The sequence below is a fragment of the Marmota marmota genome, unplaced genomic scaffold (genome assembly GCF_001458135.2).
Source record: "Marmota marmota marmota unplaced genomic scaffold, marMar, whole genome shotgun sequence".
NCBI classification, from domain to species: Eukaryota; Metazoa; Chordata; class Mammalia; order Rodentia; family Sciuridae; genus Marmota; species Marmota marmota.
This window is the reverse complement of record NW_026000037.1, coordinates 47,690,633-47,706,174: the sequence shown is the minus strand read 5'-3', so window position 1 is coordinate 47,706,174 and position 15,542 is coordinate 47,690,633. Positions and strand designations below refer to the sequence as shown.

The following is a 15,542-nucleotide window of genomic DNA, read 5'->3' as shown; positions in this document are numbered from 1 at the left end:
ATTGTGTATTGTATTTTTTTAAGACTATAAGAACATTTTCTTATTTTCGAGTAAGAAAACTGTTTCTTTGGTTAGCAACTACCTTCTTCATGGAATTGGGGCAAAATTTGTCAGTCAAGTGAAGCAAGTTTCCCAGAAGGCTGTTAGGGTGTTTCTTAAGAGGTTCATTGTCACTACTTCTGATACCCCAAAATGGTGACATTTGCATATCCAATGAAAATGGAGTGAGAAAATAAATTTTTTACTCATTGATAACTCACCATTTAGGTGTCAAAACTTCTCTGTCAGTATCCCTGGAAAACTAAGACAAGTGCCAAAAGCATGGGTGCATGAGCAGAATTATTTGAATAGGATCCAATGTAAAGTGTCCCTTCATGATGTTCCTTTCATTATTTTTCTATTTCATCTCCTCTGTAAACATGGTTCAATCTTAAATTTGACTTGGAAGATATGAAATTCATACTCAAGTAGTTCCAATTTGGGAATCAGAGTGATCTTGATGTTTACGTTAGATGAGTCTATTCTTCCATTTATCCGGTGTGTGTTTGCTTATCAAATAGATATTAAGTGCCTACTGTATGCCAAGAATAGTGTTAAGCCATGGGCATGCAGGAAAGACTGAAACAGTTATAGTTTCTACCTTCACAGGTGCTGAGAGTCCAGTGGGCAAGATAGAGGTTTTTAAAGTAATGACGGTGATGTCTGGGTTGCCAGTTTCAGGAGGGGATATAGAAGGTGCTGGCAGTGGGGAGGGGCATCGGTCCAGCTGGTGCAGTCATCAGTGAGATGCACAAAGGAGACTTTAAGGGCTTCCACCATCTCCCCCAGACCCTCACCAAGCCACTCCAAATAAATACGTAATCTAGGAAAATGCAATATACTTGCAGAGCAAAAGTGACTTCACAACAAGATTTATAGCCCCACTCCAAATACGTTACCACTCCTAAGTTTTTCTGTAGCGGAGTTCTAGTCCCCCCACTACAAGGGAACTTTCTAGACTAATGTTAGGAAGGTTTGGTTGAGGAGATGCAGCTTCAGCTGAGCTTGCCAAGCACATTTCCATGTCTAGGGGGAAGGATGCAGCACCATGTATCCCCACAGTGAGAAGACTTTTGTTGTTTTGGATTACTCCAAGCACCATCTATTTGCAAAATGATTTGCAGCACAAGATTAATTCAGGGTCTAATTTTACTTTGTTCCTTAGACATCTTTAAGGTAGCTTAATTTCCTTATGTCCTTGCAAATACACTTTTCTGTAAATTAATGCAATCTTTTATTAAAAAGCTTGAATTAATGAGGATCCAGGCTTAATCCTAAGCTTTTAAAAATATTCCTATCGACACTTGAATTTATTTAAAAGCATAACAGAAGAGAGAATTATTAAAATAATCATATGTGGCATACATGAAGACCACGAATCATTCTTGGGATTCTGGTTAAGATATAGATTAAATTCAGAACTTTGCCTAGTCTCTAATCATATTTATAAATGTAAGCTTTCCCTGGAAAAAGTAAAATGAAAATATAGCTAAATAAAATATCAATCAGAAGCAATCGCTACAGAAAAATGAGTATAGCAGCAATTATCAGGGCTGGCTCAGGGAACATTGATTACTGGGTGGAATTCAGAATAATTCAGCATCCTCTTGGACATTGCCTAACTATCTTTCCAAAAGTGACAAAAGGCCAGTGTCATTAGAAAGATACTCTTGTAGCATAATCTACAACCAGAGCATAAAGCAATATTCTAGCTACACATCTATTTCCACCAACATGAACTGATAAACTCTGTTAATTCTGTCTGTCTGCAGGAGCTGCATCGAGTGCCACCTGTCTGCAGATTCCAAGGCCCAAGAAGATTGTGTGGACAAATGCAAACTAGCGGGCGCAACTATCAGTGAGGAGGAAGGTGCTGCTTGTCTTAAATGGCTTTCATTTCCTTTGCATGGTTCTCCAGAGGCAGAAACGCTGTAAATCAAGAGCCTTTCTGGCCTGACCCCATTTGTACCAGGGCATTAGATCACTTCCATTCTTTGTTTAAAAGTGAGTGCATTCTATAAGGCTAAAAACTCCGTGGCTTGGGATTTAAAATCCCAATTTAAAGTCATGGCTGTTTTATTGGACTTCAGCTCTATCGTTAAGAGTGTCAGCATTTCACTTCTGCTTAACAAATGCCATTGTGGAGAATTCCAGAATGCTATATTTTCCAAACTAGAAAGGAAGAAAATTGAAGAAATGACCAAATGTTAAGCCCCCAAACCATAAATTGTCCTCAATCATCTGATTGCCTTATTTCAAGATAAGATAAAGGCAGCAGTAAAACAGTTTTCCCGATTGTAGCTCCCAGATGCTGGGCAGGTTCTGGTCAATGGCCATTTTTCCTCCTCCTCTCAAAAGCGTTCACTTCCCCTCCCCCACACATGGTACACCCTTAATTTCCTTTTCCCCACCCCCAAAATTCAGAAGTTCCTGTCATCTGTAACTGCTAAGCAAATTGTACTCTTGCTTTCATCTGTTATTTTAAATACAGTTACTTATAATAAGATTCTTCATAATGGCAAATATTTCAATCAATTGCATTTTAGCTAGGAAGGCCATTTTAAAAAATAATTTGTGGACTTTAAAACAAAGAAGATGACTGATTCTGCCTAAAGGGACAATCTAGGAGAATTTAGTTTTGTATCATCACAACCCTGCATTATCATGCTGCTCAGGTAGAATTGCTACTCTGCATGCAATAGCAATGTGACCAAGATCTATCTCAGGTGAAGGGAAATAATCAAGACAATAATTTATGACACTGTAGGATATGTATTTTGAATAGATGGAATTAGAATATGGAAATTAGTCCATTTCCAAAATGGAATAATATAATGACATTTATATTCTTTTGAAAATTACTTGCCTTGTTTCAAAATTGAGAGTTCTGACTGCACAGTTGAATTATCCTATGTGCAGGGATGTGATTAGTGCTCATAAGACCCCTCATCAGTGCTTTTCTGGTGACCAAAGATAAACATGCCAAATAGCAGTAAATGGGACAAGATGGTGTGTACCTTAAACGACTACCAAACTTAAGATACATTAAAGCACTGAGCGAAGCAGCATTTGTGGGCTGTCCACATTAGTAACTAGTACTGAGTCTCAGCATTTCCTTCTAGGTTCATTTCACAGCAAACAGTGGGAATATTTACCAGATGTCTCTTAGAAATGAGCAAAAATTGCAGAAAATGCCTACAAATGACTAGAACTGAATTCACTAGCAACATGGGAAATCAAATGTGCTGAAGGAAAAAGGGATAGAGCCTTAGAAACATGTAAATCATAATGGCTTCCACAGGGTCGTTACTATGTTAAGTACACAGTTTTCTGAGTAGATTGTCAAATGCTTGGATTTCAGAGGAAGGCCAGTCTCGCAAGGCATTTAGAATATTTACATTATTCTTTTTGTGTATTTGGCCCAGTTATCTTCAAGAGAGGGGGATTCAGGTATTTCCAACTTGGGGGTTGAAAATAATAATTGGATTATTAATACCATTTAATCTGGATGGACTTGAGAGAAAAAAAGGTATTTGTCAGACTGTAAATTTAAGAGCCACTTTGCCAATGAGCCTTTTTTATAAGCCATGTTTTGAATGAACCAGTTTTGTTATTGCTCACACCTCCTTGAACGGATCACATCATATTTGCTCTTTCACAGGGACTTTTAGCAACCCATCTTTCCCCCACTAGGACATGGAGAATAAAATAAAATAAGCATAACTTTACTAAGTGTGTAAATTGATCCTAAATTGTGCTGTCAGTGACTTGGGCAGGCACATCTAAGAACATGTGATTTAATCTCACTCTTCCTTTTACTGAGTCATGTTAATTTACCCCAATATCCATGTACTCATAGAGTGTTTCTTGGAACACCAGTTCTGAAAGCATTCAATGGAGAAAAGCACCCATGGTCGTATAAATGTTAGAGATGGGAAATTAAATTTTTTCCCTTTTTTGCCAGACTTTTGAGAGTTGTTGTGCACATTAAATTAAATATGTGTGTGAATCACCAGGAGGGACAAAGGGAGGGATTCCTAAACATGTTTGACCACAGAACCGCATTTTTTTCCCTTGAGAAACTGTTTCCACTGAGAATTGCTAACTGATTCCAAAGCCGAGGGCTTAAAGCACATGGTTGTCTTGCCTCAGTGGAACAGACAGTTTCCATTTCCACATCCTTCCTGGACCTTCTAGCCCCAACCTCATCATTCCCATTCTCACATTTCTTTCTTCTCTGAGAATGATTTCATGGGCCACCAGGAGATTACATTTTCACTGTATTATTCTAGAGCAGCCATGTGGGCACTCACAAAGGAGAGTAAAAAAAGAAAGGGCCATTTTTTATGAACAACAAAAGAAAACTTTAACAGCTAATTATGCAAATCTTTCATTGCACATTTGATAATACTTTCTCAATACCCAAACACTACAAATAAGGCTACGTCTAGAGCCATAACAGTTAGGAAAAGGAGTGGTGAAGTAATTAAAGCAAGATGGGAGTTGTGACTCAAAGGTCATACTGGCAGTTCCATTAAAACTGAAGTAATCCTGGTCAAGGAAAGTAAGCCTCCCTGTGCTTCAGTGCAGCTATTTAAAAGAAAATAAAAAAGCAGGATTAATATTACTGAAATGGGTATGATAAGCCATCCCACACATTTCCTACCTGAGAACAAAATGTTTCATTAAGTGTATTCAAGGGAGCAGGGTCGGCCCGCACGGTCAGGGCACAGAGGGAAGGAAGAAAACATGGCACTAAGAAAAAACACGTTCCTGGAGACTTTAGGAATCCCAGGTGATTGGAGGGATGAGGTAGGCAGCTGTGGGTGAAGACCCTCAAAGTGATCGAAGTATGAATTGTATATGCAGTGTCATTTGCAGTCAAACACAGATTTCACTAATCACATGTTGCCCAGAGGTTCCCAAACCTTCTAATCAGAATCATCTCATTAAGCTGCTTATTAAACCACACACTCAAAGTCCAAGTGCCCATGTGTATACCAGCCCTTCACATGCAGCCCTGTGCATACCCCCCACCCGGGGGGCAAGTCCTCAGAATCCATCTTTTCAAAAACCCCAGGTGATTTAGACAGTCATAAACATTTGGAAATGACCAAGCTAGAATGGCTTGTAATTAGATTTCTTCATATTCCTATGTAAATAATGTTTTCAATGAATTTAAAAATAGTTTATTCTCTTCAATCTCTTGTCTAAAATCTTAATTATAATGCTAAATGTTTACCAGTCCTGTTTTCATGAATAATACAAGGCACACTTCTCACAGACTTAGCCAGGTTCTTATCTTACAAATTACATGGAAAGACAACAAACAATGACCTATATTTCTATCTTTCCATAGCTGTAGCACTTTTGTACCCCAATGGGCTATTATTTTTCTTTGTAAGGAGCAGGGAAACATAGGCAGATTCTGTTTCATTAACACCTCGTTGTTTTTAAGCTAATGAGAGAAGTTATAAATGTGTCCAAGATTATTTGGAGTAGTCTCAATTTTAATATTCTGACCCATTGTGTCAAACACACTAATATCTAACCATATGTCCCAGAAGTTTGGGTTAAGAGCAAATGCTCATTCTACTTCAGGTTTCTGAAAAACAGTATTTGTAATAGTATCATTGAAAAGTCTCCGATTTAGAAGGTAGGGTAACTACAAGGCAACTTTAGGGTTTGTTGTTGTTGTTGTTTTTGCTTTATTTTTAATTCAGAAAAGGCTACATCTTGGCAGAGGAGCTGAACCACTAAAATTTGTAATAAACAGATTGAAGATTAGCCTTTTACTTTATTTTCAATTTCTGTTGTGATACAATATACTGTCATTCTGGGTTCCTTTAAATCTTTAGTTTACCTTTATCCTGTTGGACCCTGAGCTACCTAACACTGCAGTCTCTGTTTCCTAATATTAATTTATTTTTACTGTTGTGACAATACTTGGCCAGCAAGCTTGACTACACCATTGTGAGGAAGGCCCCCTTAAAAGTATCAGTATCCATTTGGACTGTGCACCAATGTAATCTAGACATCCTCCCAGATGCTCTCAGCAAAGAGGAACATATAGCCCCCTCATTACCATAATCAGGGCCATTCTATTCCCAAGACAGCTGTGGGCACCTGCCTTGCAGTTCTTTCACTCCATTGAAATCCTGCCTGTGTCAGTTTGATAGGTACATTTGATGGTCAGTCCTGATTGACCACATCTGGAGCTGTTCTTGTGGAACATGAATAAAAATGAAAATCTCCCTTGGTGGGAAAAAAATCCTGTGCCTTTTCAGTTTTCATTCTGCAATATTGAAAATCCTCATTTGCATATTAAAACTCAATACTATTTTGCTTTATAAATAATCTCTTTGGAATCTCATTTAACCTAATGAATGACTTCTTTATCTGCAGATTTCTCAAAGGATAGTTCTGTTTCCTGCTCTCTGCAAGGAGAAAATGAATGTCTTATTACATTCCTAATAACTACAGATAATGAGGGGAAAACCATCATTCACAGCATCAACGAAAAAGGTGAGTGGCTTGCACCCCATTGTCAATGGTAAGTGATATTCTACATGGGGGGAAATGTCCAGAAGGTCACTTTAGGCGGTTTGCCAGGAAAAACATTCAATTTTAGATGAAGTGTCTCTACTTTCCCAAAGAATGAAAGACACCTATTAAAAGGTTTGTTGTGTTCCAGTATCTTTTATGAAAACCAGATAACACAATGACTTGTATTTACACCAATCATCATCTCCCTGAAAGCTGACTGCTGAATGGTAGAAAGGTAAACTGATGAAATGAAATATAAACAAAAGGTCTATCTTTTGGAAAAGCTAACAGGGAAGAATCTATCGGATTTTAAATGGATTGAATCAGACCATGGTTCAAATCCTGCTACCATTTAATTAGTTGCTCAACATTCTGAAAGATACTTGCCCCAGTCTCTATTTCCTCATCTATAAAATAATAGTACTTTCTTCTAAGAGCCAAGTCGAGGATTGCATGTAAAACATGTGGCAATATCTAACTTACAGCTATGAGTCACTGAATGATAATGCGGAATCAACAAGGACAAGAAGCAGCAAATAAGGAAAGAAGTGACCCATAAAGGGTGCCAAAGAGTCCATTGCTTCTGTGGAATTTCATCCACATCACCTCATGGAGTCAGTTTGGGACTTGGGGGACACTTGAAAATTCACATTTAGCAAAGGGAAGAGCCAAGCTTATATTAGTTAGAGAAGGAAGCAGTGGAGAAGGTACTGTTCCCAAAGTTTCATTTGTACTAGACTCACCTGCAGGCTTGTTTAAAAAAAAAAAAAAAGGCTATATCAGCAGGCTCCATGTGTGTGGCTCAGGATGCTGTATTTTTACAACATGACCCTAACACAGCTGGTCCTGAGCTGTCTCTGTGAGCAACTGCCCTAAACCCCCTGGCTGCATTCTCAGATCCTCACAGGTGCCTCATTTTCTTTCTTCAATTAATAATGTGTCCCTCCCTAAATCTTTCCAGCACAAATGACAGCTGCATTAAATCAGACCTCATCAGACTTTGTCCACAACCTCTTCTTCCCCACAAAAAAATCTCAGAGCCTGAGTTCTGGTTCAGGTCTCAGCAGCAGGCCAGGCAATAAGACAGAGGTTCATTTGCTGTCTGTGCTTGCTCTTCAATGTGCTGACAGAATTTAAGTTAGTCCTAAATGTGAAACCAAGGTCAAATTGGTATCACTTAAGAGCATAATAACCAAAACAATACAATCATAACCAGAAAGCAAGTTCAACACATCATAATGCGATCAAGAAAACATGATCAGAAAAATACTACATTGCTGTGCTGAGGGAAAGGGAGAGAGAGACATCATCACCATTTGAGAGGATGAGTGTGAACTTGATTTTGAAGCTCAGGTAGGCAGAATGCTCCTGGAGACTTGCTCTTGAAAAATCCCGTGTAAATCACCTTCCTTGAAATGCATACACAACATGCAGCTTGCATCGTTCAGTTAAGTAAACTTAAGGTGAATCCCGTTAAACAAGGATGAATTACTTTCTAATACAAAAACCCTGCTTCCTCATTATCTATTTCATAAAGTCAAATTCTCCAATTACACCCCTAACCTTCTATTTGTGACTGTGACAGTGGCTTTTGCGGTTATCTTGAAATCAAAGCCATCCTGTGTGATATAAATTCTATTGGAAACACACATCCCAAAAAATAAATTTCCAGAACAGGCCCTGACCCTGTTTTTAATTCAAAGGTTTTGTATCTTACTGGTTTGATGTGTTGTGCGTGTGTGTGTGTGTGTGTGTGTGTGTGTGAGAGAGAGAGAGAGAGAGAGAGAGAGAGAGAGAGAGAGAGAGAGAAACATGCCTTCGGCTGATAAATGCTTCCTCATTACAAAACTGTCGGCTATTCTTTTATTCTTCCACACAATATGAGTGGCACATCAACACGCCATCCTTCAGAGCACACACAGATGCCCTGATGCATTTTATTATAGTATTGTATTTATCTCTGTGCTTTTGTAGTGGGGAAAGTGAAGGGGAAAAATTACCTCCCTGAGGCTCACACGAGTCCCCTGATGGCTCTAATGATGCCTCTTCCTTCACACATGCCCTATTTCCTGGGTAGGCCTAGTGCTTACAAATGCCCTGAGGGCAGAGCCCACCCCGGAAATCAGAAGTCCCTTCCCTCCCACAGCTTTCAGACCTGGAAATCTGGAAGGACAATTGGAAGTCTGGATAGAAAAGAGACAAAATGAGCACCTAGGAAGGGGAAGGGAGGTTAATGCTTCCCACATCCTCCAAGCAAATGGGAAAAAGGAGCCAGTGAAGCCAGGGCTTTTGTGGACACAGGCAGAACTTCTTCATCTTTTACCTCTGTAGAAATTTTCAGAGCCTAAAAGCACATCACAGTCAAGGAATGAGAGTGGAAGAGCTTTCCTGGCTAGAAGGTGCCAACTACTGCTGATGTTGAACCTGTAGGTTCCAGCGTGGAGGATCCAGATCCTTGTGGTTTAGAGGAAGAAAAGGGAGAAGACTGCATTTGCTATAACATCAGTACTACTACTAGTAATATAAGAGCAACTCTAGCTTATGGAGCCCTTACCAATACCAAATGCAAGCTGTCATTCCATATATTTTACATGTATTAATTCACTTAATATATGTAAACTACATTCACCGCACAAGGCAGGTACTTTTGTTGTATAGGCAAGGAAACTGAGGCATGGAGACATAAGTAATTTGCTGCATCTTGCACTAATTAAGCACCAGAGGTGGTTGAGGAGTTCCAACTGTTTGGCTTGGAGCCCGTGCTCTTAACCACTGTACTATACTGCCTCCCACTGGCTGTATGATCATAACAAACATGTGAATCACAAAAAATGTTAGATCAGCATATCCAACTGAATTGTTTTCAGAACCATATATATAATTTTAAAAATTTCAGTAACCACATGAAAAAGTAAAAGACACATGAAATAAATTTTGCTTTTATTCAAATACTTAGCACTTCAACATGAAATCAATATAAAAATTATTAATGAGAAATTTTACATGTTTTCAGAGTATGTGTTCAAAATCAGTGTTTATTTTACACCAATAGCACAACTTACCTTGAAAAAGCCATATTCTGAGTGCTCAATAGTCACATGTGTTACCAGATTAGACCAAGCAGCAGCATTGAACACTCAGCACCCTAGAATTAGGTGCAGCATCGACCTGGACTCTATAGGAAACATCACACAGTGATGGAGGTGACTCTCACTCCCACCCAGAAATCTAACTTCAGTCTGAGTATCAAAAGAAATGTCAAAGAAAGTATAAAAAGTGAAGATCTCTGCTCTGTAATATTTGCTTTGATACTTGAACCAAAATCTTTGAGAAATACACAGTGCCCAGTGGATTTAAGTTCTTAAAATAATTATCTCTGCTAAGCCATTCCTCTTCCCACTTTATTCCCTTCTGGGGAGTCCTCCTAATTCACTTTCTGTCTTAGCAAGCTTCATCCTGCTTTGAGAGGCAATGCACAATGCCCCACTCTAACCCATTTCTTAACCAAACTATAGCAATATGGGTTATATTTTTCATTGATATAAGCCCTTTTGCTTTCTTTTCAGGAACTGAGCTAACCTATTAGAGGCCAGAACAGGGTCTTCAGATCTTTGTTCTGTAGTAGCTGTGTCATTAGTAACTTTTGTTATTTCTTCCCTATCTTCTTATGTGGTTTCTACAAAGAACAAAAGGCCAGGCATGCATCATTAGGCCCCTTTTTATTCAGATCAGTTATAGAGCCCACCTGAAAAGCAGCATGGCTATATATATAAAACTCTCCTCTATGTGTATAACTCTCCTTATCAAAGAGCAATAAGAGTTAGGATAAACTAAGCATGAATAGCTTCCTCCCCCAGATACCATGGATTTTGCCTCTCTTCTTGCAGAGAGTTGCAGATATTTAATGATCATTTTTATATGGTATTTTTTTCCATGAAAGCAAAAGGAGAGCTTAATTATAACATTTCATTAAGAAATGTATCATCTCCTAGGCATAGTGCAAGGATGATTAGTCATTTTGCTGTCAATGAAGGGAGGTACTGGATAATTGCAAAATTATATTAATACTCTCAATAGAGTCAAAATAACATTTCATGAACTCTTCAAGTTGAGAGGACCATACAGAACATCTAATTTCTCTAACTTCCCTGAGGATAAGAATCATTAGGAACACCCTTAATAAAAAATTAAAAAAAAAAGTCTGTGGCCTCATCCAAGACCCATTGAATCTGAATCTCAGGCAAAGAGCCTAGGAAGTTGTAGGTTTAATAAACATGAGCACCTCAGCTTATTACCATCATCAGGAAAGTTGAAGGAACAGTGAGCTTTGTTTTACAGATGAGGTCGAAGGACATGACTTGATTCTCACAGCTGCTGTTCATCAGATGGGAATCAAACCCAACCCTCCCCACTGTAGGCCAGAAACTTTCCAGGAAAGCAGAGCATTACTTTAGAAACACAACCAAACAACAACAAAAGGAAGCCATGGCAAATAGTAACCTTTCAGGGGATAGGTTTTATATAATTTTATAATATGATCTCCTAGACTGCTCTTAATTCAGGAAGATTGATGAAAAGGTGTCTGCAAGCATTACACACACACACACACACACACACACACACACTCCATTTCTACTTTTTCATGTACTCAGAAGAGACCATCTTTAGTGATTAAGGCTATAGTTTCTTCTTCATGGTGCTTGAAATATTCTATGTGCATTAATTGTCACTCTTCTGGATTCTAATTAGCTCTTTTCAAGTCAGCCATCAAGTATATGGTCCTCCTCGGTACCTGCAAGGTGATTGGTTCCAGATCCCCTGCAGATACCAAAATCTGCAGGTGTGTAAGCCCTCTTATGTAAAATAGGATATATATTTGCATATAACCTAAGCACATCTTCCCATATGCTTTAAATCATCCTTGATTACTTATAGTACCTAATACAATGTAAATTCTACCCATTTTTTTTGTTACAATGCTTAGGGAACAGTAGCAAGGAAGAAAAGCCCTTTTATGTTCAAAACAGACACATTTTTTCCCCAATATTTTCAATCCATAGTTGGTTGAATCTTGAACATGCAGAATCCAAGAGCATAAAAAACTGTATACTGGGGCTGGGGATATAGCTCAGTTGGTAGAGTGCTTGTCTCGCATGCACAAGGCTCTGGATTCAATCCCCAGCACCACACACACACACACACACACACAAAAAAAAAACAAAACACTTTATATTTATTTACTTTGAATGACCAAACACTTCCTTTTGTCTTTTGCTCTTCTTTAAAGAAATAGAGAGTTATCCTTCAACAAATAACTTGCTTTTTAAAATTTCAGCAAGACCAAAAAGGTGTCAATATTTACCCTCTATTGTAAGAAATGTATGAAAGGAAAACCCAGTGAAAAATGTCTTTCCATGATTTGGGGACTGAGCTCAGTGGTAGAGTGATTGCCTAGTATGTTCAAGCGTTCAAGGCCCTGAGTTCAATCCCCATCACAACAACAACCACAACAAAGCTTTTCTACATCAAAACATTGATAGTGCCAGCTGCTTCTTCTTATAATTTCATTTGTTTCCACAGACTGTCCAAAACCTCCGAACATTCCTATGATCATGTTGGGGGTTTCACTGGCTATTCTTCTCATCGGAGTTGTCCTCCTGTGCATTTGGAAGCTGCTGGTGTCATTTCATGATCGCAAAGAAGTTGCCAAATTTGAAGCAGAACGATCAAAGGCCAAGTGGCAAACGGTATGTCGCAGTGGTCCAGGCAGAAAGGATGGGAGAGGGACTCCACTTTCTTCTGTCTAAAAAAGAGTTTAGGTGTCACATTTTTCCCTACCGCCCTTGTCACGATCCCAATAGTTTTGGTTTCTGTTCTGCTTTGGGAGCAAACCTCTTCATCCATTATCTGGCCACAAGTGTCCCTCATGATATGCATTGCTTCTCAGTGCAGTGGGGATCTCCACCACTCAGAAGAGTCCTGTGAAATTCCTCATACGGCAAATTAGGGACATCATGGAGGTATATTCTATTCAGTGCCTCTTCACCACCAGGAGGACCCCTTGGGCTCCATTTAATAACACATAGGTGCTGGATCTACATATTTCCATGAATTAGTTATGCTATAGGTAATGGAATAATGTTCGTGAATAGTCTGACAGTTCATGCCAATTTTCACGGAAATACTTGTTACTCATATAATAGGTTACAAAGCAAAGTTGAGAAGACTTTTTAAACACCAGGCAGTTTTTCTGAATAACATAAATTTTAAGCAGCTACCTGAAAAAAAAAAAGTATCAACCTTCAAATATATGTACTCAATAGACATAATTTGTGTCTTCTCTTCACAATAGGCAAACAGAAAACAGGACTACAATTTTATGTGTTTCTATTCCACAGGAGGATAATTACATTTCTAGAGACCCCTAGAAACAATTTCATGGTTTTAATTTAATCTCTCTATCTCTAATGGTGTGTCTAGCTATCTAATAGCAATTATCTTACATTGCTGAGTCTCAAAACAGTGACATCACTGGAGAAATACAGGCAAACACAATGCTCCTTTGGGCTCATCTGCCCAAATAAATTGATGTTAACACTGTTTTCTCTGAGCCTATACAATATTTTCAATTTCTAAAGCAAACAGAATTTTTCCTTTTGCATAATTTTATCTCAATAAGGGATATCTATATTTTAGGAGTTATATTTTAAACTAATCATAATATATGATGCAGGACCAAGGACAATGAAAATTTTTATCTACTTTATCTTCCCATTAAAAATGCCTTTGGATACAGTAACCAACTGTGATGTATGGATCTTCTTTGGATCCTGATTTGCACAGTCCAACTATAAAAATATATTTTAAAACAACTGGGAAAAAGATAAATACACACTAGATATTAGAATAATAGCAAGGAAATATGCTTAACTTGATCAAATACCATTAGGCATGATGTCTTTACTAGAAAATATCCATCCTTTTTAGAGATGCAAACTGAAGTATACAAGGGCGAAAGGGAATGAAGGCTGGGATCTGTTTCAAAATAATTCAGCCTAAAGAGAGGGTGGGAGGGAGAGATAGTAAAAGTAGTTCGGGCAAAATCTTGATAACTGTTGGATCTGGTAATGGGTCTTTGGAGGTTTGTTAAATAACTTTCCTCTTGGCATATGTATGGATTTTTCACAACTGAACAAAACCCTTCAGGAGAGTAAACTATGGAATAATTGATCCATCCCTAACAATGTAAAACGTGACCTGATGGTTTATCTTGGTGACTTAGAACATAGTGATAATGAGGCCAAAGTTGTGGGATAGTTAACTTTGCCTGATACAATGGCCACAGATATCAATCTTAACTTTCACCAACTGCCAAGTAAATGCCTGGCAATGGTCAGAAGGGTGAGCAGGCAAAACAATGTGGATAAGTCAGCACAAAGAGCAATAGCAGCAAATAGTTGGACAACTATCAGCCCTGTAAAGTAGTCTTGGTGTCCCCATTTTGAAGATATGTAAACTGAAGCTGAGAACGATTAAGGGGCTTCCCAAACCATAGCTGCAGGTGGAACCCTAATCATTAGTTGTTCTTCCAAACACAACCTTTTGTTGATCCTCCTGGAAATAACAAGAAAGTGTTTTACAAACAGGCAGTCGGGCACTTATATGATGCCTATATACCAACCAGCATGTTTTAATGTTCTTATACCAAGGCATGAGTGCTGGCAAATGATTAATATCTTTAAAATAACATTTTAATTAACAGTTAATTTCCCCCAAAACATAAATTGTTCTCCCTCTGGATGTAGAACATGACTGCAATTCAAATACCAAATTTTTGCTGTTTCTTCAACTAAAATGGGACAAAAACATGCATTAAACAGATAAAAAACATAAATGAAAAAATATTATTCCCTTGTTCTGTCGAGTTTCCTTGAATAACAAATGTGTGATGTTCCTGACTAGATAATGATGGAAATAATTATTCACTTGGATGCAAAAGAGGTTTAATTCAAATAATTCAGTTCAAATTTCTCTAATATATCCTCCTAGGAAAAAAAAATTAGTGTTGCTCAGTGCATACATTTAAAGATCTTCAATTTAATTCAGTTTTTATATAAAACCTATTTTTTCCCCCAAGAATTCGACTGATCTTTAAAACCGGGGGACAAAAGGGTCAGTAGGGTCTCCTGTACCTATAGGGCCCCATTGGACTCTTAAGGTGACAGAAGTTAGGACAGGAAAGTCTTCACTCTTGCCTCCTGAAACTTTTTATCATAGCTATAAAGAAAGGTTACCTTTTTATTATACTTATAAGCCCCCTTGCATATTCTTTATGAAAACACAAATGGAAGATATTTAAATTCATCTTTGATGAGACATTTTTTTCTAGGATGACAAGTCATTAACTTGAGGCAAAAAAATGTTCAGGCTGACATTTCTTGCAGTCATGGATTGATTTTGCACTGTGCTAAGCAAATCAGGTCTGCTTTTGGCAGTTAGGCGATCATTAAGGAAGCTGTGGGTCATGACAGAATTTTCTTATTACCACTTTTTTCCAAGCTTGAAAAAAATGTGCCATTGCTTTTGCAGAATACACAGCCTAAATTAGAACCCCAATATTCCTTGGGGGAAAATCAGCCTGGTCACTCCAGATGATTAGGGGAAAACTGTCTAAACGATGGAGTGGAGACTCTCCCGAAATGGGGAGGACCCAAGTCTACATTTCAGTTGGAACTCCAGGCAGGGCCACTGCAGCCTGCACAGCACAAATGCAGGCACATCTGGTGCTGATGCCCCTACTTACACCCATTCTCCTGGGCTCTGAGCATCAGCTGAGGTCAAAAACCACCCCATTATACACACCTCTGACTGCAACAGGGACTTGCTCGTGCTCCACCTTTATACTTCCTCCTCAACCTCCTCCAGCAATGGAGTCCGCTTTACCCATCATCAACCCC

General features: G+C 38.5%; 1 protein-coding gene across 6 annotated transcripts in view; it reads left to right on the top strand.

Annotated features, from left to right (window-relative positions):
• Itgb6 (integrin subunit beta 6) overlaps nucleotides 1-15,542 on the top strand; it is a 122,915-nt gene that overhangs the window by 102,720 nt on the left and 4,653 nt on the right. For all 6 annotated transcript variants that reach the window (XM_048812362.1, XM_048812360.1, XM_048812359.1 and 3 more), the window contains 3 exons: nucleotides 1,812-1,909; nucleotides 6,445-6,564; nucleotides 12,166-12,332. In XM_048812362.1, the coding sequence (XP_048668319.1) occupies nucleotides 1,812-1,909; nucleotides 6,445-6,564; nucleotides 12,166-12,332 (385 nt within the window). The remainder of the gene's footprint in view (nucleotides 1-1,811; nucleotides 1,910-6,444; nucleotides 6,565-12,165; nucleotides 12,333-15,542) is intronic.